We start from the raw sequence: 19,244 nt of genomic DNA, 5'->3' as shown, positions 1-19,244 counted from the left end.
TTACCAGGGAAGCATCTGAGTGAAATCCCAGAATCTCCATTTTGCTTTCCCGAAAACCCCTGCTTATTTTCATCCCTCCCTGGCCTCTTCCCCAGAGCCACACATCCCAGGCCACCTCCAGCGAGAGGCATTCATTCCTTCGGGTCCCACTTCCTAGGACCCCGTGGGCTTCTTAGGAGACCGAGCTGCACCTGCCGCACTCCCACAGCGGCAGGGACCTTCCGTGCACGCTTTGGGGCAGAGTTGTTGATGTCGGTCTTCTTTCATCATCCTCACCTAGAGAATACTGTGCATTTCGGTTCTGCCACTCAAGAAAGATGTGACGGAGCTGGAAGAGCTCCAGAGAAGGGCAGCTAAACCGATCCAGAGGAAGGCAGGGCTGCCAAATGAGGACAGACAAGAGAGATTACGGCCCTCCAGTCTGGAGAGACAAAGGCTGAGCGGGGATGTGATTAAAGCTATGAAGTCACGGCATCGGGTGGGGCAGGATGAGCAAACCCCGGCGGGGGTGGGCGGGGAGACACCCAAAGAAACTTTAGAAAGGTAGGTGAAGCGGAGAAAAGAAAGCCCCATTTTCCATGGTGAGTTCCCTTCTCACCGAACCTGTCACCCGAGGCCTGAATGTAGAGGCTGAAAAACAGAAGAAACTTCAAAAGAGGTTGACTTAAATACTACGTGGGATCTTCTCCACATAATGGCTTTTTCAAGGCAGCCTCCAACTCACCCTGAAATCCTTTGAGGATGACTTCAAAGAGCACAGCCAGGCCCTCTTCCAGGTGGACAGGTGTCCCTGGCTGAAAGCAGAACCCCGGGTGGGCCACCACTCACCAGGTACATGCTTGTTTTCACATCTGCGTGTCACAGCCAGCAGGGGCCCCGACTGAGTGACCTCTGAGATGTCTGCACCCTGAAGTTCTCTCCTCCATCCTGAGTTGCATGTGCATGCGCGCACATGCGTGCACACACACACACACACACACGCACACTGGAGAGATCTCTGGGGAGGAGGAGGGTGAGTGGGAAGGCAGCTCCTGGCCTCAGTGATGAGAGGAACGGTAGGACCTAGAAGTCGTATGCAGCCTGGGGGATCAGACTTGCCAGAGTTGGCCCTCTTTGGCCGCTGGTCCTCCTGTCCCTTGACCCCACCAGTGGCCCTTTTAGCTATTCCACTGGCTAAAAGGAAATTGGAAGGGTCAAGGTACTGCTTCCAAAGTCTTGGGGCCTGACTCCAATCACCCCAGGAAGGCTGGGCAGGGAGGCATGTAGGGCCTCTCTTGGGAGTGGGCACCAGGGACCTCTCTGGCTCTCCCTGCCTCAAGGCTACTTCTGGCCAATCAGAGCAGACGGTGACCAGGGGAAGGGGCTGCAGGAAGGCCTGGAACAGAGGAGACTGGGGAGCCCGGGCCCAGTGCCAGCACGTAGGGGACAGGGCCGCCCTGCTTACATGGACAGTTTGGCTGTTTCCTGAAATTAGAGTCAAGTTGGGAAAATCCAGGGCTTGGTGGGGACCCAATGGGCCTGCAGCAGCTGAGGGACTAGATGAACAGTGGGTGTGGGTGGAGGGAGAATGCTGGTGTGTGTTTGTTGACATCGTTCTGAGGCATCTGAGCACAGCTTTGTCCTATGGCCGGTGAGCAGATGTCTCTGGGCCATGGGTGCACTCCTTGTGTGTCTGCACATGTGATTGTGTGTCTGTGTGTCTTTAATCAAGAAGACATAACTGGCAGGACGCCAGGGTTCCCGGCTGGCACAGCTGACTGCTGCCAAGGGCCTTAAAGGCACAATGGCCCTTTGGGGGTGGGGGTAGGAGGGCAGGAAGACTGGGGAGGGCGAGGTGAGGCCGCCCAACATCTGCTAGCCTCAGGGCCTCCCTCCTCCGGGAGCAAAGGCCTTTTTCAGCAGCAGCTCCCGGCATGGGAAGAGAGGGTGAGTCAGGTGCCCAGAGCCAGGCCAGGACCTGGCTCTGACTTCCAGGGCCTTGCAGTGGGAGAGGCAGGGTCCCTGGGTCTCCCTCCTCTACACCTGAGCTCAGGTAAGCCTGCATGCAAGGCTGTGCTGGAGAGCTGGGCCCTGGGCCCTATCTCCCGTGTATCATTTCCATCACCTCTTACTTGCCAGTGTGTGTGAGTCTTTTGTGTGTGAGTGAGTATTATAACTGTAAAAAGCCTCAAAAATTACTTCTCTATCTGGAGACTCAGCACTCTGCCCCACCTTGGGAGACAAGGCCTCACCTCTTGAGGGCGGGGTCTGGTCCAGACTTTCAGCAGAGAGGGAGGGGAGCAGGGTGTGGGGGGCGGGGCTGGGGAATTGGCTTTGGCCTGAACAGGTTCACTGCAGAAGGTTCCTTCATGCTTCGCCTCTGGCCTTTCGTTGTGGTGGCTGCTGCCAAGAAAACAGCCGGCAGCCTTTCCCTGGCCCTGCTCAGGCACATCAAAGCCTCCTTTTCCTCCTTGCAGCCCTTGGGATTTGAGGTTGGGCTTTTCCAGAGACTCAACCCAGGTGGGGAGGCCAGCTTTCGAATGCCTCTCCTGTACCTGGGTCATTCTGGAAGCTTTACCACTTAGAAGGTGTGTGACTGGAGGGCAAACTGTGGAGCCTTTTTCCTTGGAAAAGTGAGAGCAACATAACCCATTGGGATAACTGTGATAATTAAGTTTATTAATTGTCTAAGCATCTTTATGCCGAGCCCTCTGCTTAGTGCTGGGGAGCTGTCAGTGGAGTGGTTGGAAGGAAGAGAAATAAAAAGATAAATAAGGCTAAGCTCACAGCCTAGGAGGGAGACACACAGTAAACAAATAATTAGGTACCATGTGAGGAGTGCTCTAATGAGATAGGGTGTGAAAGTGCCTTGTAAACAAATGTGGTGTGTGGTGGACTGGGAGATGTGAGTGAATGCTGGAGTGGACTGCAGGGCCAGCCTCCATGGGAGCTCTTGGGTGGCAGAGGTTGGGAAACGGGTGAGGCTGAGGGCCTTAAAGAGCAAGCAGGGGCTGACACAAATGCCTTCCAGGGCTGTATGTGTGTGTGTGAGAGAGAGAGACAGACAGACTTAAAATATTCCTTAGAAGACAGAAAGTAGAATAGTGGTTGCCAGGGGCTAGGAGGGGAAATGGGGAGATTTTTGTTTAAAGGGTACAGACTTTCAGTTTGGGATGATGAAAATGTTTTCAAGACGGATGGTGGTAATGGTTATACAACAATGTGAATGTTCTTAATGTCACTGAATTGTACACTCGAAAATGGTTAAAATGGTAGATTCTATGCTACATGTATTTTACAACAACTTTTAAAAAAGTTTTTAAAAAATGGTCCTTAGGTGCTTGCTTTGGCAGCACATATACTAAAATTGGAACGATACAGAGATTAGCATGGTCCCTGCACAAGGATGACATGCAAATTCGTGAAGTGTTCCATATTTTTAGCCAACGGGCCCAGGCTTAGCGCTTTTAGCCTTTTAGCCCCTCCCTTCCATCCTCCTGGAGGCTGGGGTCCCTGTGTGGACTCCAGTGGTCCCTTCTGCCTGGCTGTGTCTAATAAAAGGTATTTGAATCTTGGGGCGCCTCAAAAAAAATGGTCCTTAGATATGGTCCCTGTGTCCATGCCACTGTCCTCAGCCCAGGGCTTTTCAACAACAGCACCCTCCCACTTTGGGGCTGCATAATTTCTGTGGTGGGGGCTGTCATGTAGGGTATTTAGCAGCATCCCAGGCCCCTACTCACCAGAAGCCACAGTCCATGCCTCCCCCCATCCCCCACCGCCCCCACAGTGTGGTGACCAAAAATGTCTCAGACATATTGCCAAATGTCCTCTGGGAGGCAAAATCCACCCCAGCTGAGAACCACTGCCTTCACTGCTTGGAATAAGCTTCTCACGGGAGAGGTCCAAGGAGCAGGTAGGCAGCAGAGAAGCAGGAGGCATTATCTTGGGATGGAGGGGTCTTGCTTGGAAGGAGGGCAAAGGCCAGAAAACTCTGAGGGGGCCCCAGGAGGCGGTAGGCCGGGTTTGAAGACCCAGAGTGAAGCATGTGGGGAGGATAGGTTCACAGTGGGTGATGGAGTCTAGCTTTACTCCACTCTGTTGTGCCCACCCACCCAAAGGAAGAGAAGTGAGGGGGCCCATGGCTCCCATTCCCCTCCTGCCACCACTCCTGACCCCCTCTCCCCACCTCCGCAGGTGAGAAGCAGAGGAAGTAGAAATTGTCACCTACAGCTGCTGGTGGTGCCTTCTAAAAGCGCCGGGGGTGGGGGGGCTTCTGCTGCTACCCCTCCTCCCACAGGAGAAATGAGTGTCTCAAAGTTTGTTGTGTCTCCTCCATGCAAGGCAGGAGTAAAGAGTAAAAGCAAACAAAACCTGATCTTTAACCGTTAGGTGTGACATGCAACAAAGTCGAGATTCCCTCTAGACGTGGGGACTGGATGCTCTCACTGTAAGCTGGTCTTTGGATTAAGGAATCCATTATGAATACTGAACACCTGCCAGGTGCCCTACCCCAATGCCCAGTCTAACCCAATAAAGCAATCCCGTGCCTCCTCTGTGGCTAGTGGCCACAGAGGAGAGGAGGGCGCTGAGAGGAGGTAGAAGCAGAGGAGGAGATGGAATCAGGAGGGCGCAGGCCAGGCTGGGGTGGCCGCTCCCAGTGGCCTCCAGGTCTGCTCTTCTCACCTGAGATGGAACATCCAGCTCCCCCCGTGGACCTCCTCCCTTCCTTCCTCTCAGTGGTTTCTTCTGGGTGGATCTGACCTGCCCAGTTTCCACGCCTCAGAGAGAGGGACAGTGAGGGCCCACTAGTAGCTGGGGGTGAGTGGGGTAGTTCTTCATGGGTTAGATGGATCTCGAGTTGATGGTGGTAAGAGTCAGCAGCTCCCCTAAGCCCAGGACTCTAGTTGACTCAGGATGGTGGGGAAGGGGGGTGAGGGGGAATGGTGAGATCAGGGCAGATTTCAGCCCACTTGAACTGACCCCCCGGGGCTGGAGCTGTGCAGAGCGCCCCCTGACGCCTCCTCCGCCCACCTCTGGAAGGATGGTGTGTCTCAACCTCTTGCAGACTGGGGGTCCCTCCGGGGCGGGCCTGAGAGGGGTCTCCAGTCAGGGTGGCTCAGGACCCCGGGGCTGGGTCGAGTCTCAGAGCAGCTACTCCTGGGTCTCTATGCTCTGGAGCTGGCAGTCAACAGGAAGTGAGTCCCAGGGTGAGAAGAGGCGGTGTGGTCCCCGGGCAGGAAGTAAGTGACAGCGGTGTTGTCTGAGCAGTCTGTGGGGCTGGGAGCCTACCCTGACTCGAGGCGTGTGTGGGGAAGCGAGTGGCTAGAGGAAAGGAAGACACAGCCATGGTAAGAGATTGGTGCTGCTGACCCAAACTTCTCAGCCTGGCCAGTGGGACTCCCCCACTCCCTCCTCCTGGGAGTGCCATGTCTGGGGCTCCGGCAGTGGCACAGCCAACTCGAGGCAGGCAGAGTGCCCCACCACCCGCCGTGCCGCCGCCCCCCCCCCCCAGGCGTGCCCGGTTCTCCAGGTTGCCAGGGCCACCCGACTGTGTCACACACAGGAGGCTTGAGGACTGAGAGGATTCATCCGAAGAGGGGAGCTCCAAGCCAGGGAGCCCACTGGCTGGAGCAGGGAGGTGGAAAAGACCTCCTGAGTCCTGGAGAGAGTGTGTGTGCGTGAGTCCCGACACATGGGGTGGCCACCGAGGAGAGGGACAGGGCCTGCTTGCTCTACTGGCGGCCCCGTGTTTGGCCTCCTGGCTCTGGTGGCTTTGGCCTCCAGTGCCCAAGCCTGGTGGAGGACTTCTCCCTTCCCCTCCCACCGCCGAGGCCTACCTCTTCCTCTTGCTGCAGCAAACCACCCCCACCCCGCCCCCGCTGACCCCACCCCACCCCCGCTGCTGAGGAGCACACACGTGTAGCCTTCTGTGGGAGGGTTTCTTCCTGGAAGCAGGCCTGCCCAAGCTAGTCCACATGCCCCCCTCCCCCGGAGAAAGCAGCCTGGCTAGGCCTCGAGGTCCCTCTGCTTGCCCTCAGGCTGCTCTGTGTAGGGAACCTCGTCCAGGGCGTCCAGGGCGGACTCTGGCTTTTATTTCTGTTGTTTTCTCTGAGGCCCTTGTCCCTCTTTGCCACCTCTGGGGTTTCCTCGCCATACAGCAGTGGGCTCACAGGTGAGAGTGTGGATCCCTGGGGCAGAAGCCGCCTTGGAGACTGTGGGGCCTGGCAGGGAGGGGCTGGGGAACCCAGCACTCCAACAGGCTTTGGGGAGCATTCTTCAGGGGTATAGCTCTCTGGAGGGAGTTTGGCAGGATCTCTCTCCTCACACTTGGATGGGCAGACCCTCTTCCCCAGCCAGGCCACTTCCAGGAGTCTGGCCTATGGAAATTCACAGGTGCACAGAGCCGTAAGTGCAAGAAGTTCTCTGCAACAGAAAGCCAGTTGGCCCAAAGCCCACCACTAGGAGACGGTTTGAATAAATTAAGGACCATCCTTTCAATAGAATGTTGAGCAGTCGAGGCAAAGTGAGCCAGATCCATACGCACTGGTATGGAGAGATGCCCACTGTGCTTGTGAAGTGAAAAAGCAAGTTGCAGAACAGGATAAGTCATATGATACCTTCTTAGGGGGAAAAAAAAATTCTGGATCTGGATGTGTGTGTAAATATGTGTGTATAAACATGCAACTTACGCATGACTGTAGATGCACAGGAAAAAAAGTCGAGAAAAGATACTTGCCAAACTGTCAATGATGGTTCACCTGTGGGGAGTGATTCTGGAGGAAGGGAATTGAAATAGGGGCTTTAACCTTTCAATGCTATTCATTTTTATGTGGTTAGAATTTTTGTATGTGACTGGCTTTTATAAATAGGAAAAAAAATAACTTGAAGGAAACCTTCCTATAGGACTAGCTTAGTCATCTCACCTTACAGGTGGGGAAACTGAGGCGCACTCTTGAGCAACACCTTCCTGAGACTTTTCCTGAGCTCGTGCCACTCTCGCCCTCCTCCGGGCACCGATTCTGCAGGGGAGCCAGCGAGCAGGGCTGCAGTGGGTGGTCCAGTGCCCACGGCATGGCGGAGTGCCAAGCACAGGGGGACTCCTGTCTCTCCTACCCTGAGAGGACACCTCTGTCCCTTCTGAGATGTCCTGGCCTACCTGCCCCCAGATGGCCGAGGACCAAGTGCTCGCCAGGCTCTGTCCTCACAAGGTGTGTGACCTCGAGCTAATCACAAAAGTCTCCGAGAGCCTCCCTGGGAGGCCGGGTGGCTCTCAGGGGTAACGGGTGAGAGGGAGCTTCGCCCACCGTGCAGTGACACTTAGGTGGGACAGTTATGACAACTCTCAGTGTGGTTCCTGTAGCAAGCTCAGTTCTGAGACTGCTGGGGACAAAGCGCGACACTTCCTCTTGGAGGGGCACATGGCACCGCGTACTCCAGAGGACTTGCTGCAGGCCATTGTGTGCTGCTGGCCGGAGGGGGGCGCTTGGCTCTCCTGGGGTCTGAGCGCCCTCGAGAGGCTGTGGGGCCAAAGCTGAGGGAAGGAACAGTGCTCGGTTTGGGGGCCCAGAGGAGGCCCCCCTTTCACCCTCACACTCCACATGGCCAGGCAGCAGCTGAAGAGACAAAAAGGACAGCCAGAGGGGCCTTGACACAGGAGTAACATCAGCCTGGGGTTACTTGGACTCCTCTGGGGTGGGGTCCTGGTTTGAAGTGGGGATAGAATGAGGAGCATTCGTTTTCAGTGGGGGCCACAGAGAAGACTTGGGGACCCCCCCATCACTTCAGTGAGTGGGGGTGCTGTGGGCTGGGGTACAGAGCTGTAAACATGTTAGTAATGAAGACAACTAGCACTTGTACAGGGCTTCACAGTTTACAAAGCACTTTCTCATACATTTTCCCGTTTTCTTCACTGGAGTCCACAGACCTTTTGACTTCAGAGGGTGAAGCCCTTGAATCGAGAGAAAAAATTGTGAGTGTGTTTGACTGCATACACATTTATGTGAACACCATTTTTTGGACAGACGGTGTGTAATTTTCACCAGAATCTTCAATGGGCCAATGATGCACGAGGGGCTGAAACCACTGGTCTAACGCTCCCCTCGTGTTTATCTTTGCAGGTGGAAAGCAGTGACACACCGAAGGACCCCGCCGTGACCTCCAAGTCCCCGTCCATGGCCCAAGACTCAGGCCCCTCAGAGCTGTTACCCAACGGGGACTTGGAGAAGCGGAGTGAGCCCCAGCCAGAGGAGGGGAGCCCCGCTGGGGGGCAGAAGGGCGGGGCCCCAGCAGAGGGAGAGGGTGCCACTGAGACCCCGCCCGAAGCCTCCAGAGCTGTAGAGAATGGCTGCTGCACTCCCAAGGATGGCCGGGGAGCCCCTGCAGAAGAGGGTAAGTCCCGGGCACAAGGGGGGGCAGCCTCTGCAGGGCTGGCCGGGATCCCCCTGAGGGTTAGAACTCAGGGCCTGTAAGGTCCCAGGAGGCACCGGCTGGGTGGTGGCTGAAGGTCTACTTGCCAAGGCTGTGTGCCCTGGAGGCTACTGGCTGGATATAGCCTGCACATGTTTTATTTGACCTATGCAGTATTTTAAACATTTTTTAAAAAATTAGTTGCCAGTATTTCGAAATCAAGAAATTTCACATAAAAATCTGGAGTTTTGGCTTCTTATGAAAAAAAAAAAACAACTAGATTTGGTACAACGTGAGTTTGCAGAATGCTAGTGGTTGCTGAACTGGGGTGATGGCTGTCTCCCCACAGGCTGGTTGTTCCCCTTGCTTTCCATCAGCCTTGGCCTGGCCTGCTCACTTTTCCACAAGACCTGCGGCTCTTAGGGATCCACACATTGGAAGCCCCTGGCCTGGGCGCTCGAGGTCAGCAGGTGCCCTTGTGGGTGTTATAAGCCCCGTCAGCCTTTCCCAGTGCAGATGTCCTGAGCCCACCACAGTTCAGCAGACGGGACTGAAGTTCAGTGGTGACAGAGTAGGGGAGGGGAAGGGCAGGTGGGGGTGGAGTGTGCACTGCCCAGCCCAGGCCTCTTCCTCTAGGGACTTTTTGGCCTAGCCCTGGAGCCCTGGAAAGTTGCCCACTTTTTTCTTTCAGGTTAAGCCAGCGATTTCAGGGCCAACAGAGCTGTAAACATGTTAGTAATGAGGACAACTAGCATTTGTACAGGGCTTCACAGTTTACCAAGCGCTTTCTCATACATTATCACGTTTGATCCTCCCAGGGCCCTGCCAGGTTGTTTTGCATATGTGCATTTTAATTTCAGAATGCCTTCCTTCCAAGAGTACATGATGGGGAGTGAGTCAATCGATTAATTGGCGTGACTTAATTTCTCGCATGCTTCCAAACCTCACATTCACACAGGGTAGAGAGCATCTCCAGAAGAGATTTCCCAATTTATTAAAAAAAAAAAATCTTTCATTCATTTACTATTCAACTAATATTTATGATGCTCCCACCACGTGCAAAGGGCTTTCTGAGGTACTCATTCTGCATCTGTGGTTTTATTTACTCTCTCAGTCTTCTTCAAGAGGTATTATAAGCCTCATCTTAAGGTGGGAAAAAAATCAAGGCTTAATGAGATGCAGTGACTTGCTCAGGGACCCCAAGCCTATTGGCAGATTCGGAATTCATTCGTCTTGGTCTCTAGCTTCAGAGTCTGTGTGCCCTTCCCATGCCCCCTGCTGTTCTGGGGGGTGGGGTTGATGTAGGGGCTGGTCCTGAACTCAGCACCTCTGGGGATGTGTCCTGACACGCAGAGGAGTGGCCATGCGGATTTGAAATAGGAAGAAAGGGAGAAAACGCCATCTCCCTTTACAAAGGCCAGATGTGTCAGAGCAGAACTGGGAACCCACCGGCCCTGCCACCAAATAGGCAGCTCCTGGGACCCCACCGTAGCTTGCACCCAGCTGAGGCCCAGGGCTGGGGCAGGCCTTCCTGCCTGTTGGGATGGAGCCAGCACTGCGAGGCTGCTCTTAACTCATAACAGTTTGCTTTCGGTTTGGGATTTCCCTGTCCTCCGTTCTCGTCCTCAGGAGCAACTCCTCTAGTTGGTCAATAGGGGTTTATTAAACACTTGCTTGATGTGTGCTGGGATCCGGGAAAACTATCACGAACAAAAACCTGGTTCTTGCCCTGGAGGACCTCAACAGTCCACTGAAGAGATGGACATCAATGAGAAATGCACACTTACAAGTGTGTGTTTATACACAGAGATAAGTTCTCGAAGAGAAAATAAACATGGTTCTCAGGAACTGTAACAGAGGAGCCCCAGACAAGCTGGGCTGTTACACCTAGGCAGAAGGATGAGCTGGGGTTCACCAGGGGAGGAGAAGAGCAGAGAAGGGGTGAGAACAGGTGGGAGGGAGCAGGGTATCCAGGGACCTGACAGAAACCCACACGTGTGGAATGGGGAGAGGGAGGGAGAAGGGTGTGCGACAGGGGGACAGCAGATACAGCCAGCGCAGCTTCAAGGCTGCCCTCTTGAGGGGTGACATGATCTGCTTTACATTTTGAAAAGATCCCTTTGCCATCTGGATCCTGGGATGGAACAGAGGGGCCGGGAAGCAGGATGAGCAATCAGGCGCCGAGGGGAGGATGGCAGATCTGGAGAGCTGTGGATGAGCGCCAGGAACAGGAGGGGGGCGGGCAGAGATGGTGTCAGGGTGACTCCTGGGTTTGGGACTTTCGCACATTGAGTGGATCCTTCTCAGACTCTTAGTGCAAAGTGCAGTGGGTGAAAATGTCCCGTGTGTCCTTGATCTCCAAAATTTGGCCTTGGAGCACTCCTGTGTGGCCTCAGCTATTGAGGCTGTGGAGATGCTGGCAGGGATCAGAGCTGGGATCCCTGAAGGTCACGGTGAATTGCCTGGAAGCTGAGACTGGTGAGCTGGTACCTAGAGGGGTGGGCAGTGGCCTACTGGAAGCTCGGCCACCGGTCCAGCAGTCGGCCCCATAGAATGCATACGCAGTTGCTTGGTTCCAAGAAGGAAGGAGACTGAGGCCCCAGGGAGAAAGTGACTTAGCCATGGTCTCCTTTCAGTTCCCTTCATTCCCAGGTCTCTTTTCAGGGGCCCCATCTATCTCTCCCGGAACCCCTCTCATTATTTCCTACACAGGAAACATGGAGGACTTTAAAGCAGTCTTGGCCTGGGCACCCTCGTGTGTGCATGTAGGAGCCCCAAATCCTGATAGTACAGCCAGGAGAAAGGAGGAACAGGGGAGATGATGAGTAATAAGGACAAGAGCCACCTGGACAGGCAGGTGGTGGCCTTGGAACTGCTCCTGCACTCCTAGCATTAAGGCCATCATGATGATAGTAGTAATGATGGTAATGTGGCTTTCTTTTTTACTGAATATTAACCATGTGTTGAGTGTTCTGTGTTCTTGCTACTCAAAATGGTCCATGGACCAGCAGTGTCTCCTGACATTACCTGGCATGTTACAAATGCAGAGTCTCCAGCCCCGCCCTAGACATACTGAATCATAATCTACATTTGAAAGAGATCTTCATGATTCTGAGGCATATTAAACTTTGAGAAGCCCTTCTGTTTATGTAATTCTCTCATTTAATCCTTGCAAGCATCTAAGGAAGACTTTTATTATCCCCATTTTTCAGATGGGGAGACTGAGGGTTCAGACAGGTTAAGTTAGTTACTGAGATTATACAGCTTGGTGAAGGGACAGATGAGGGTCAGCACAGAGCTCCTCTCTGCTTAGACTGACACACTAGTATTGGGCTAGTAACTACCCTCTGAGGCCAGCCTGACCTCAGTCCTGTCATTGGGATTTTGGTTCATTTTAAAGGGAATTTGGGGGTGACCCCCTGGCAGAGTATAGCCTCAGACCAGCAGGTAAGTGTTAGAAACACTCTGGCCTCCCCTGCCCCCAGGACCTGAGATGCCCCAGGGTTATGTCCAAGCCTGCCAGGGCCATCCTGGAAGACACACAGCCACCTGGCCCAGCCTGCGACCCTGGGTCTGGGCCGGGAGCAGATGGACGGCAGAGGGAGTGTCCAGAGAGCAGCTGACCACCCCCTGACTCAGGACAAGTGCTGCATTCTGAAGCAGCCCAGTTGGTTGTTTTGCCGGGCAGGGCTGGAAAGTGTGTGTGCGATATCACTCAAGTGGGCATGCGCGGAATCTGTCAGGGAGAACATTCCAGAAAGAAGCCAGTTGGAAACCGCATGAGGAAAAGTAGTTCTGTTTCGGGGAGCATGGGGGCTGGGTAAGGAGGAAGAGGGGAGCCTCAGGGCGGTGCGATGTAAAAAGGAGATAGCCGGCTTGGGAGTCAGGAGCCCTGAAATCGGATCTCAGCTCTGGTAGTAAGTCCCTCTGCTCCCCTCCCCCCGTCCCCCGCGCCTCAGTTTCCCCCTCGAAGGGCAAGACAAGTACCCCCATCATCTCGACAATTCCTTTCAGCCCCGATTCTCGTTAATTCTAGTGAACAGAGGACTCCTCACAAGCCAAAAGCCACGGAGGGTCCCCCGGAAGAAAGGTCCCAGGCGCCGCGTGATCCGAGGGTGGGCGCCCCCTCCTGGCCGGCCCAAAGCCTCGCCGGGTGGAATGCGGGGGGTCTGAGAGAAGTTGGGGGGCGGGGACGGGGAAGGAGGGAGGCCCGGAGCGGGCGGGCGGAAGGGGGAGCCCTGCCCCAGAAAGCGCGAGAAACAGTTGCGGGGTGGGGAGGGGTTGGTGCTGGCAGTGGTGAGGCTACAGGGCCTAAAGGAAGCACGAGGAAGCGACAGGGAAAGTCCGGTGAGACGTACCTTAAATGGCCTGCTGTGTACACAGCTCTGGCGAGTTAACACGCGCCCCCACTTCCTCCCGGCGCCCTGGGCATCTCGCACCGCGGGATCCACACCTCCCAGCAAACCCGCAGGTGCAGCCTTGCCTGCCCTGTCCCAGGCTCCAGTTCACCGAAGCCCAGAGTGGAGCCGCAGGTCTCCCTCGATGAGTGAGAGGGGGAAAGAAACAGCCTCTTCAGGGGCTTGGGGATTCAGAGACCTTCAGTGCAGTGGCTGGTTTCCGCCTCACAGCCAGGAGATGCAAGAAGGGCTGTTTTTTCCGTTTTGGGCTCTTTGTCTCCCCTTCACACCGCCCACAACACCCCCCCCCCCAAGTGACCTTGAGCCAGCCTTAGTGACCTTCCTGCTTTGGGGCCAAGCTCAGTACTCTTGGCTTCAGACAAAGGAGTTCTGGGGCCCAGGTGAGAGGAGGCTCACCCCATCCCACACACACCCCAGCCTCCCTGCTTCAGCACCCCCAGTCTCCAGCAGGAAGCTGGAAGGCATAATTAACCCAACCCACAGCCAGACAGGGCTGCAGATTCCGGAGTGTGCCAGTGAGGAACCTGAGAGGGACAGAACCAGGGGAGGAGCTCCAGGACCTTCTGGAGCTTGGGACCTGGAGAAGGACAGGGGAGGATAAGGCCTCCCTGCCCCCCACCTTTAAAGGCTGTACTGCTGGGGCTTAAGACCCCCAGGGGAGCCTTCCCTTCCAGGAACTGGAGTTGGGGCCCACTGAGGAACCGTGGGGAAGAGGAGCAGGGAAATGCTGTCTTCCTGAAGCATTAACAGGATTATGTACCTATACTCAATGAGGGAAAGGCTGGGAGAGATTACAAAACGACTGTGGCGAGAGTGGGAATCCAAGGCTTCTAGAATAAAGACAGAACTCAGGGACCTGAGAATGGGGCACAGAGGCAGATATTCATGGCAGAAACACGGTGTTGAGAACTGCAGGAGCACGTTAGAAACCATTTCCAGCATCTTTATTTTCCACATGAGGAAACTGAGTCTCAAAGAGATGAAGTTGCTTCAGTAGTCTTGCTCCGGTCCCCCTGTGCCCCCATCCTCCCCCCCCCAGAGCATCTTTGCCACACCCCGCACCATGCAGTCTGGCCTCCCCTCCAGTAATTGAGCTCTGTTGACTGGGAGTAGCCAAAGGGGCTCTTTCCAGACCCTTCTGTGTGCCTGACTCACTACATGGGCCAGAAACCACAGCCCTGGCTTTTCTATTGTTCCTTTGGGTTTGGCCTTCCAACCCTGCCCAGGTCCTTTTTCTGCCCTGGCTGCGCTCTGAGTCCTGGGGCCAGCATGATATGATGCCTGGCACACAGTAGGCCATCAGATTTCACATAGGCACGACCAAATGGTTGGAGAAGCCTTATCCCCGAGGCAGGGACCCCAGGCACAAGGTGAGGCCTCTGAGCCACTCCTGTAACTCTGCCGACAGTCCCTTTGTTCTTCCCTCTCCACAGGCAAAGAACAGAAGGAGACCAACATCGAATCCATGAAAATGGAGGCAAGTGTTTTCCTCAACCCCCAGGGGCTCTGTGGATCCTGATTCTAGGAGAAGAAAGCCACCGCTCTGACCGACTGTGGCGAGTGTGTGTGAGGGGAGCCCGAGGTGGCCCCTGGCCCCTTGTGTACTTGTCCCTCCGTGAGGAGCAGAGGAAGTGGGTGTGGAGTTTGGAAGGCCCCCAGTGAGGCAGCCAGCTGGTCCCCACTCCGAGACCAAGCACCTCCCCTCCTGGTTTATGTCCTGCCCCACATCCCGCCCCCATCCCTCACTCCTCCCACCCAGGCAGGGGCTTGTCCCGCACTCCAGGGCCGGCATCTCCGGCCAGGAGTCAGAGCTCCTGTGTTCTGTTCGAGGTGAGTGCCTCCTTGGTTTCCCCTCCAGGAGGAACGACCCTGCAGCAGGGCTGTCCATGCCCACCTTAATGCCGGTCTGTCTGTCGTCTCTCTGTCCTAGGGCTCCCGGGGCCGGCTGCGGGGTGGCCTGGGCTGGGAGTCCAGCCTCCGCCAGCGGCCCATGCCGCGGCTCACCTTCCAGGCGGGGGACCCCTACTACATCAGCAAGCGCAAGCGGGACGAGTGGCTGGCACGCTGGAAAAGGGAGGTGAGGTGCCTTCTCTGGCCTGGGCCCCAGCCTGTCCCACAGAACCGGGAAACCGGAAGTTAGCTTCAGCCACCATCTGCGGCTGTTGTCAGGCCCTGGCTGAGCCTCAGTTTCCCCTTCCCCTTCAGGTTAAGCTCTCACACTTACAGGGAACTGCTGGCTCCCTAGGCAGTGACTGCGCGTCCTTTGTTATTTCCACAAATGTTACTGGACACTCACTGTGCAAGCAGGCAGTGTCTAGGCCTTGTGCACGTATAATTCCTGCCCTCGTGGAGCTGACATTGTGATGGGGGAGATGTACAGAAAACAAGTAAACAAGAGCTGAAATAGAGAGTAACAAAGGCCTGCTTTAGGTGGGGTGACGCAGAGAGGCTTCTTGGAGAAGGCGACGTTGAAGTTGAGACCTGAAGGAATAAAAGAGCTGGCTCTGTGAGTTGTGGGGTGGGGGAGAATATTCTAGGCAGAGGAAACAGCACAAGCGAGGTCCTGACTTGTTGGGTTGTGTAAAAGACCGGTCTTCTTAGAGTGAACCAAGCAGGGGAGAGAGTGGGGCCAGATGAGAAGCGGCGAGGGGAGGTAAGCAGAGGCCAATCATACAGAGCCTTGAGATCTGGGCCGAAAGCTGGTTTAACGCTGAGTATCCTGGGCAGCCCCTGAAGGTTTCTACGCAGAGGAGTGATTCGATGTAGATTAAAGGAGCAGCAATGTTGAAGGAGAGGGACAGATCTGGGCTTGCTAACCGATGGGAAGGATGTGGGAGAGGAGAGGATGGACACACGGCCCACAGGGGTGTGATGGGTGTGCTGCTTCCTCAGGTGGGAAGACTAGAGGAGGAATGGGTCTGGGGTGGGAGGGAAGCAAGCGTTTAGTCTGAGATGCTAAGGTGCCCGAATCCCAGAGCAGAGGGAGGTCCAGGCTGCAGATGCAAAGGTGGGAAGGCATAGAACCACAAACACTGATGAGCTCACCTAGGAGACTGGAGAGAACCGAGATGCATCCCAGGCCTCGGTCCACAGAAACCCTACAGTTATGGCCGCATGAGGTAGGGGCAGTGGCAGCAGCGGTACTGAGAAGGGGCCTGGGAGGAAGAGCCGCGTCTCAGAAAGGAGAGGAGCTTTTCCAGAGGCAGCGGCCACCCTGCCCTGTGGAGGCTGAATTGAGACAGGCTGTTTGCACCTGCCCACCTGGAGAGGCTTCCCGTTCGCGTCAGGAGTGAGGAAGGGCTTCTGCTGAAGTGAGAGGTGGTGAGGAGGTGGAGACCAAGGGGCGAAAGCAGTCCCCCTGAGCAACCACTGGGGGACTGCCCTCCTGTGTGTCTGATGAGTAGAGAGAAAGCGTGTTGATCAGCTGGTGCCAGGAAGGGAAGGGACCCGCCATGAATTGCCACCACCTGGGGCCTTTCACCTTCACTCTCACTGGTCTTTACCCCAGGCCTACAAAGGAGGGTGTTATCCCGTCTGCATTGTGTGAGAGCTTGCTCTAGAGAAAGTTCCGAACCAGGTGGGAAAGAGAGAGGGTGGTGGCTACTTGATTATTTCCATTTCCTCTGGGATCCAGGAAGGCAGAAATTTCTCTCCTGGAAGAGCCTGGAAAAGGGACAGGGTCTGCAAGGTTTCTGAGCTTTAAGTGTGGTCTTTGGGATGGAAATTTCATTCAGGACTTGGGGCTATTCCTCTGTGGTCGGTGGGAGGGGCTTTGCTTTTTAACTACTCATCATGTGGGGTCTGTGCTTCTGCTCTCCTTTAGCCCTGGGGCTAGAGGCTAGATATAATGACTTTTACACTTGAAGGCTTCCAGAAATTTGGTGATCCTCAAACTGTACTTGAAGAACCCTATGGAGGCCTGCCCTCAGTTGCAATTAAAAAAAAAAAGGCCGTCTTTTCTCAACTCACAGGGAAAAGTAAGATAATAGATACATTTTCTCAATTTTAAAATTGCCACTAAAATTTATTTAAAAAAATCTTTTTTGGCTGCGCCATGTGGCATGTGGGATCTTAGTTCCCAACCAGGGATTGAAACCGTGTCCTCTGTGGTGGAAGCACAGAGTCCTAACCACTGGACCACCAGGGAAGTTCCCCCCAGCTAAAACTCAGGATGAGGGATCAGGCACCTCAGGCAGAGCATCGCCAAGGAACTTAGACTAATTCTGCCTGGGGTCACCTTTGCATCAGCAAGAGGTGGCTTTTGGCTTTTAAAAGATGAACTTGAATTTAGGGAAAGGGGAGGAAAGGCGAGGTAGAAAGAGACTTACAGCTTGTGCAGAAGCTCAGAGGCACAAGACTGTGTGGTCTTTTCGGGAATGGAGATCCATGGTGGTGGACGAAGGAGCACAGGATGCAGGCTCAGAGCAGCAGGAGGGTGGCTGGATAGCTGGGCTTGTGTGAAGGCTGTGAGGCTTCACCTAACCCCAGTCTGCTCCTGGTCCACGTGCCTCAACTGTAGAGCCTTCTACCCTCAAAATATCCCCCTCGGCTTAATTTCCTTTTCCCATGACCTCCCTGGTCACTCCACACAGTGAGGTCTGCTCTTTACCATCTGAGATTACCTGCCACCTTAAGCTTTAAAAAAAAAAAAAATTAAGACTTAGACTATCACAAAATAAATGAAATTTAAAATAATTGGATGAGAAAAACGGGGCATTTCCAACCCCTCTGCTGAGGCTGAAGTGGGGATTCCTGCCCGAGCTGGGATGCTCATGTCTGTCTGTCCCATCTCCTATTCTCTGCACCTCTGTACTTGTCCTTGTAAGGATTAACTTCTGCCTTAGTCGTGACCAGGCCCTGCAATAGAACCAGCAACAACTCTCCGTTGTCTCCCTATCATGTCAGAAATCCTCTGGCTCTTTCTCAAGACTTTGACCCTCACTGTGACCTCTTGTGGCTCCACCCCCTGAAACCCCCCACTGCCATTCTCTAATAGGACAGTCCCTGTGAGAGACCAGTCTCCCCTTTCTACTTCCTTCCTGCTTTTGTTCCTGCTATACTTTCCCCTATTCATTCTTCAGGGTTGAGTCTGAGAGCTGCTGCCTCCTCCAAGAAGCTCTCTGGGATCTCTCCAGTCCACACTGCCCTCTTCCCTTCTCTGCACTCCTGTAGTCCTTACTGTTAATATTGTTGGGTTTAGCAGTCAGTTATATTTCATAGAGTATTTTTCACTAACTCTTACATGTTATGGCTTCACCAATTATGCCAAACCTGATAATTGGGCAGGGAGAACAGGCTCTGTGAATAGCTGTTGGTTGGCTAAGCAGTTGGGAGGTAGGTTAAATATGAGACAACTGCTAGGGGAGCTCAGGCCCAGGCTATTGGTTTCTGGGGGTGCTCTCAAGTGTACCTGGAGAATAGTGTGGGGCTGGGGGACTGAGGGCAGGCTCCCATGGGTAAGGCGGTGCCTGAGTCTTCTCCATCCCACACTCCTGGTGTCCCCACTGGGTCTCCACTGTGCTTGAGCCAAGGAGAACCTACCTTGGCCTGGCAGAACTAGCCCAGGGCGGGGAGTGGGGAGGAGAGACGAGAGGCACCTTCCCCCAAAGGAGGGCAGTTCCAGACTCTTCTTTCTGACTGTTTTCAGAACAGCGTGGCCCTGAAGGAGCACTTTAGGCTTAGGAAGGGCTTTTCACAGGTGTTACCTCATTAACCCTCACGAGTGCAAGGCAGAGGCTTGGCCAAGCGGCTGGAACTGTCATCAAGCCAGAGGGCCTGTGGGCTCGCTGTGTGTGTCAGTGCTGGTGGTTTTAGGACGCGGTTATAGCCCGGTGATGTTATGACTCTCTTTAATGTCTTCACCTCAACCAATTCTAAATTACTTCAGGGTCAGGATACCATGTCTTGCTGTTCTAGAATCTTGCCTCTTTGCTGGCTTCCAACCCAAATGGAGGGACTCCTGCATTCTCAGACTTACTAGGTGTTTAATACGTATTTAATACTGATAACAAGTAATCGGGGGCTTCCCAGGTGGCACTAGTGGTAAAGAGCCCGCCTGCCAATGCAGGAGATGTAAGAGATTTGGGTTAGATCCCTGGGTCAGGAAGATCCTCTGGAGGAGGAAATGGCAACCCACTCCAGTATTCTTGCCTGGACAATTCCATGGACGGAAGAGCCTGGTAGGCTACAGTCCATGGGGTCGAAGAAGAGTCAGACACGACTAAAGCGACTTAGTATGCACACAGGCAACAAGTAATTTCTGGTCCACATATTCCAGTCTGTCCTCTCCTCCCTTCTCCCTCCTGCACTCAGAGCCCCCTTCTCTCCCCACAGGCAACACAGCCTTCACTTTCCTGGAAGTGAGTCCAGGTGCCAGCTTGTCCACTCACTGGACATGAGACCTTCAGCATCACTTAACCACCCCCTCCCCGCCCCCCTCCC

The 19,244-nt window shown here is 54.5% G+C and overlaps 1 protein-coding gene and 1 non-coding gene across 14 annotated transcripts in view; both read left to right on the top strand.

Moving 5' to 3' along the window:
• DNMT3A (DNA methyltransferase 3 alpha) overlaps positions 1 to 19,244 on the top strand; it is a 129,566-nt gene that overhangs the window by 72,444 nt on the left and 37,878 nt on the right. For 9 of the 13 annotated variants that reach the window (XR_014082709.1, XM_081592723.1, XM_081592730.1 and 6 more), the window contains 3 exons: positions 8,097 to 8,367; positions 14,237 to 14,280; positions 14,734 to 14,880. Coding sequence is in view for 12 of the 13 variants with exons in the window: in XM_081592723.1 (XP_081448849.1) it covers positions 8,097 to 8,367; positions 14,237 to 14,280; positions 14,734 to 14,880 (462 nt within the window). In the remaining variant the exon portion in view is untranslated. Of the gene's footprint in view, positions 1 to 5,271; positions 5,328 to 8,096; positions 8,368 to 14,236; positions 14,281 to 14,733; positions 14,881 to 19,244 lie in introns of those variants that run through there. The other 4 variants (XM_081592736.1, XM_081592735.1, XM_081592732.1 and 1 more) reach the window with 3 other exon arrangements.
• Positions 3,317 to 3,420, top strand: LOC145504015 (U6 spliceosomal RNA). The gene has a single exon (XR_014052008.1). It is a non-coding gene; the product is annotated as a U6 spliceosomal RNA (small nuclear RNA).

The sequence above is a fragment of the Giraffa tippelskirchi genome, chromosome 4 (genome assembly GCF_054371585.1).
Source record: "Giraffa tippelskirchi isolate mGirTip1 chromosome 4, T2T-mGirTip1v1.2.pri, whole genome shotgun sequence".
Lineage (NCBI taxonomy): Eukaryota > Metazoa > Chordata > Mammalia > Artiodactyla > Giraffidae > Giraffa > Giraffa tippelskirchi.
This window is presented reverse-complemented; position numbering and strand designations above follow the sequence as displayed.